This window comes from Hyla sarda, chromosome 8 (assembly GCF_029499605.1).
Source record: "Hyla sarda isolate aHylSar1 chromosome 8, aHylSar1.hap1, whole genome shotgun sequence".
NCBI classification, from domain to species: domain Eukaryota; kingdom Metazoa; phylum Chordata; class Amphibia; order Anura; family Hylidae; genus Hyla; species Hyla sarda.
Genome location: NC_079196.1, coordinates 134,468,350 through 134,474,368, shown reverse-complemented (window position 1 = coordinate 134,474,368; position 6,019 = coordinate 134,468,350). Strand labels below are relative to the sequence as shown.

The 6,019-nt window shown below is 43.3% G+C and overlaps 1 protein-coding gene across 2 annotated transcripts in view; it reads left to right on the top strand.

Annotated features, from left to right (window-relative positions):
• Window positions 1-6,019, top strand: part of SF3B1 (splicing factor 3b subunit 1) — a 290,537-nt gene continuing 284,518 nt past the window's right edge. For both annotated transcript variants that reach the window (XM_056536403.1, XM_056536402.1), the window contains exon 1: window positions 1-137. In XM_056536403.1, the coding sequence (XP_056392378.1) occupies window positions 110-137 (28 nt within the window). In that variant the 5' untranslated portion in view covers window positions 1-109. The remainder of the gene's footprint in view (window positions 138-6,019) is intronic.

Genomic DNA, 6,019 nt, shown 5'->3' with positions numbered 1-6,019 from the left:
TTATAACAGTTCCGGGTTCAAAGGTCCTCAGCGCATGCGCGGTTGATACAATATTGTGCAGCGTAAGCCACGGGACGTTCAGTTTTCCGTCTAAGAGCTAGTAGGTAACATGGCGACAATCGCGAAAACACACGAAGGTAAGATTAATGAACGTGTAACGGTGGTTATTTGGCGGTGATGTGCTAACTTGATATAGAGGACACACAGAGTGTTGGGATCTTGTAATGGCGTGTAGAAAGGCAGTGGCGGGCATGGCTGAAACGTTATTAAACTGCTTTTGTTCGTAGCGTTGCTTTTACCGTGCTGATTCAAGCAGGTATTTTCCACAGGTTTGGCGGCTTTTCTGGAAGGTGTGTAGTTAGTAAACTGTGTGCGTTAGAACAGGTGGTACTTTGCCCTATCTTTGTTTTCTCGTAATCTATACAATTTCTACACTGTCTTTTGGCAGAGCTGCCACTTCCTAAGTTTTTTTTCTTGTTGCAGTCGAGTATGAAAACTTTGCATAGTGTGTAGGCCCAGATTTATCAAGCTGCCTGAAACCAAATAAAACCTGCGCTGTAAATAGTTGCTATGGACAAAAGCAGTTTATTTATTTTACCCCCCCCCCCTCATTTCAGGTAGCATGATAAATCTGGGCCATTTGAGTCTATGGGTAAACTTGCATAGCTTGCTATTATTTTTTTTTTTTATGTAGTTTTTTTTATTGGCAGAAGGTAATAACAATGAAATATTGAAAGTGTATATCTTAAACATGATGCTAGACACTGAATCTAAGGCCTCTCAGCGCCCCCCCCCCAAAAAAAAAAAAAAAGTGTAATTAAAAGCAGGTAGGGGGTTAGGGATAGATTGGCAATAGGTAGGGACAGAAAAAAAATAGGATAGTGGGAGCTACTCTTTAACCCCTTAAGGACTCAGGGTTTTTCAGTTTTTGCACATTCGTTTTTTCCTCCTTACCTTTTAAAAATCATAACCCTTTCAATTTTCCACCTAAAAATCCATATTATGGCTTATTTTTTGCGTCGCCAATTCTACTTTGCAGTGACATTAGTCATTTTACTCAAAAACGCACGGCGAAACGGGAAAAAAAATCATGGCGTTTTTTTTCTTCGATTTTGTCGCAATTTTGTAACTTTTGGGGGCTTCCGTTTCTACGCAGTGCATATTTCGGTAAAAATTACACCTTATTATTCTGTAGGTCCATACGGTTAAAATGATACCCTACTTATATAGGTTTGATTTTGTCGCACTTCTGGAAAAAATCATAACTACATGCAGGAAAATTTATACGTTTAAAAATGTCATCTTCTGACCCCTATAACTTTTTTATTTTTCCACATACAGGGCGGTATGAGGACTCATTTTTTGCGCCGTAAAGTTTTTATCGGTATGATTTTTGTTTTGATCGGACTTTTTGATCACTTTTTATTCATTATTTAATGGTATAAAAAGTGACCAAAAATTGCGTTTTTTTTTTTTGACTTTGGAATTTTTTTGTGCGTACGCCATTGACCGTGCGGTTTAATTGATATTTTTTATAGTTCGGACATTTACGCACACGGCGATACCACATATGTTTATTTTTTATTATTTTTATTAGGGTAGGGGTTAAATGACCATTATTAACACTTTTTTTTAAAACTTTTTTTTTGCAGTGTTATAGGTCCCATAGAGACCTATAACACTGCAAACACTGATCTTTTACACAGATCACAGGCGTGTATTAACACGCCTGTGATCAGTGTTATCGGCGCTTGACTGCTCCTGCCTGGATCTCAGGCACGGAGCAGTCATTCGCCGATCGGACACCGAGGAGGCAGGTAAGGGCCTTCCCGGTGTTCTGCAAGCTGTTCGGGACGCCGCGATTTCACCGCGGCGGTCCCGAACAGCCCGACTGAGCAGCCGGGTCACTTTCACTTTAGAAGCGGCGGTCAGCTTTGACCGCCACTTCTAAAGGGTTAATACCGCACATCGCCACGATCGGCGATGTGTGGTATTAGCCGCGGGTCCCGGCCGGGACCGGCGCGATATGATGCGGGATTGCGGCGCGATCCCGCTTCATATCGCGGGAGCCGGCGCAGAACGTAAATATAAGGGGTTAAGGACCCAGCCAATTTTCACTGTAGGACCCGGCCATTTTTTTGAACATCTGACCACTTTCACTTTAAGCATTTATAACTCTGGGAAGCTTTTACCTTTCATTCTGATTCCGAGATTGTTTTTTCGTGACATATTCTACTTTATGTTAGTGGTAAAATTTTATTTTATGTTGGTGAAAAATTCCAAAATTTGATGAGAAAATTGAAAATTTTGAATTTTTTTTTTTTTTTTTTTAAACTTTGAAGCTCTCTGCTTATAATGAAAATGAATATTCCAAATTATATATTGATTCACATATACAACATGTCTACTTTATAATTGCATCATAAAGTTGACAACATGTTTTTACTTTTGGAAGACATCAAAGGGCTTCAAAGTATAGCAGCAATTTTCCAATTTTTTACAATTTTCAAAATCGAAATTTTTCAGGGACCAGTTCTGTTTTGAAGTGGTTTTGAAGGGCTTTTATATTAGAAATGCCCCAGAAATGACCCCATTATAAAAACTGCAACCCTCAAAGTATTCAAAATGACATTCAAAAGGTTTGTTAACCCTTTAGGTATTTCACAGGAATAGCAGCAAATTGAAGGAGAAAATTCAAAATCTTCTTTTTTTTTTTTTTTTTTTTTTTTTTTTTTTTTTACACTCTCATGTTCTTGTAGACACAGTGTTTGAATTTTTACAAGGGGTAAAAGGAGAGAAATCTTCCTAAAATGTGTAACCCAATTTCTCTCGAGTAAGGAAATACCTCATGTGTGTATGTCAAGTGTTCGGCGGGTGCGCTAGAGGGCTCAGAAGGGAAGGAGCGACAGAGGGATTTTGGAGAGTGAGTTTTTCTGAAATGGTTTTTGGGGGCATGTTGCATTTAGGAAGCCCCTATGGTGTCAGGACAGCAAAAAAAAAACAAAAACGACATGGCATTCTATTTTGGAAACTACACCCTTAAAGGAACGTAACATGGGGTCCAGTGAGCCTTAACACCCCACAGGTGTTTCACGACTTTTCGTTAAAGTTGGATGTGTAAATAATTTTTATTTTTTCACTAAAATGCTAGTTTGCCCCCAAATTTTACATTTTTACAAGGGGTAATAGGAGAAAATGCCCACCAAAATTTGTAACCCCATCTCTTCTGAGTATGGAAACTAGGGCTCGACCGATATCGGTTTTTTAGGGCCGATACCGATAATCGGTGGAGGTTAGGGCCGATAGCCGATAACTTATACCGGTATTCCGGGTGGGGGAGGGGCCCGACCGGTATAGCGGTATGGGCAAAAATCCATACCGGTATACCGCCCAGCATCACGTGGGGGGTGCGGCGGGGCGGTCGCGGGGCATTATCGGCAAGGTAATTGCCGATACCGATAATGCCCAAAATCGTGATTATCGGCCGATAATATCGGCCATACCGATAATCGGTCGATCCCTAATGGAAACACCACATGTGGATGTCAAGCGCTCTGTTGTCGCACTACAATGCTCAGAAGAGAAGGAGTCATGTTTGGCTTTTGCAAATATAACTTTGCTGAAATGGTTTTGGGGGGACATGTCCCATTTAGGAAGCCCCTATGGTGCCAGGACAGCAAAAAAAAAAAACCACATGGCATACTATTTTGGAAACTACACCCCTCAAGGAACGTAACAAGGGGTACAGTGAGCCGGTGTTTGACGACTTTGGATGTGTAAATAATTTTTTTTTTACTAAAATGCTGTTTTTCCTAAAATTTTACATTTTTACAAGGTGTAATAGGAGAAAATGTCCCCCAAAATGTCTTCTGACCCCATCTCTTCTGAGCATGGAAGTACTATTATAATAATAAGTATTATAATAATAATAATTGTAAATACATTTCTTTGGAGTAAGGACATACCTCATATCTGGGCGTAGATCGGCTCTGCTCACTGGTCATGGAGGAACAGGAGGGCATTCAGGGGCCTGGAGCTTCTAGACAGCTGCCTATGGAGCTAGAACAGTGGGACCCCCCCTCAAGGGGCATTATATGGGGTACACTAATAACTAACAAGGGGTACAGTGGGACACAAAATTATAAAATGGGTTATGTTCCCAGAATGATGACCCAGAGCATAGCCAAACTAAAAAAAATATGCCCACCCCAAACCCTATGCTCTCAATCATCATTCCGGAAATGTGACGTGTGTGGCTGTCCCTAACCTGTTGCCTCAAATGTGCACCCACTCAGGTGGAGAGAGAGCGCTGCGCATTTGAGGCAACAGAAGTCCCCGATGATAGTGACTCAGTGACCCATGACCCATTTTTGGAAAAAATAGTGGTTTTATGGGGTTAAAATTTGGAATGTACTCTGGACTTGGTACATTAGGGTCAAATTATGGAAAATTTAAATGAAGAGGGAAAATTTTGTACTCCATGGAAGTGTGATACTCCCTGAAGCAGTCCTTAATGCAGAGGCCCGGATGATCGGGGCAAGTGTCACACTGAGTGGTGGTGTCCTTCCGTATCCCCCTCCTGTTACACACTCTGCATTTTTTCTGGGATCGTCCCTTGTTTCCAGTGTGGGGGACCTCACCTGGAAAGTGTTCCCAGTTCCTTGGGAAGTCCGGCCTGCTCTTTCCCGGTCAGCAAAGATCAGGACCTTTAGGACTTCTTCTTGGAACCAGAGGTATGTCCCTGTGTTGCCAGCGTTCCGGTACAGTACAAAAGAGTTGTACATGGCAACCTGTACCATGTAGACCGCAACTTTTTTGTACCATACCTGTGTTTTCCGCATGGCCATGTATGGCTTGAGGACTTGATCTAAGAGATCAACTCCCCCCCCCCCCCCCCCCCCCCCCAAATATACTGATTATAGTCAAGAATACAATCAGGCATGAGGACCGTTGTTGTGGTACCTCGCACAGGGACGTTGTTGTGGTACCTCGCACAGAGCTGCCGTTACCATGAATAGTGGTCAGCATTAGGACATCCCTCTTATCCTTATACTTGACCAGCAACCGGTTTTCATAGGTAAGGGCACGGGACTCGCCCTTGGGAATAGGTGTCTGGATCAAATTTAGAGGGCGACCTCTCTGGTTTCTCCGCACGGTCCCACAAGCGGACTTGGATCTGGCGGCAAGGGATGTGAAGAGAGGGATGCTGGTATAAAAGTTGTCCACGTGGTAACCCTTATCCAGCAATGGGTACATAAGGTCCCAAACGATTTTCCCGCTAACGCCCAGAGTGGGGGAACAATCTGAGGGTTCAATACGGGAATCTCATCCCTCATACACCCTAAACTTGAGTGTGTATCGGGAGGTACACTCACAAAGTTTATAGAGCTTCACATCATACCGCGCCCGCTTCGAGGGAATATACTGGTGGAAGATGAGTCTCCCCTTAAAACTGATAAGAACTGCGATGAACTGCCTGGCATACAGATTCGTCTGCTCCACCATTAGATTGACCAGGCTGTCACTGAAAAAATAACTGAAATAGTCAAATTCAGTGAACCCAGCCGTGTCCGGATTTCGGAGTCACCAACAAACTCCGGAACCCGTGGCTGATAACCAGGGGTGTGGAAATAAAAAAAAAAAAAAAACTGCTTGTCCAAGGGACTAAAGCTGAACACAATCTACTTGTCCCTCAAGAAAATCCACTTGTCCTGGCAGATAAAATAATTTCCACCAAAATAGTCTGATCCCCCCCCCCACTAGACCACCAGGGATGGATATAAGATTCCTTTAGTCACTGCTGACAGCGGTGATCTAATGGGTTAATAGGCCAGGGATGTGGAATTTCTATCGCCCGACGCCCCGGACTAGCAGTTTTGGGCGCCGGGCAGGTGAATTTGTCCGGCCCTTAGCCCGGCTTCGGGCAAGCAGGGCCGGACCTGACAAGTACGGCGATCTGCAGTCTGTATGGAGCGGGCTGCCGACTCCTGCCCGCTCCATACTCTGCAGCCTGTGTAGC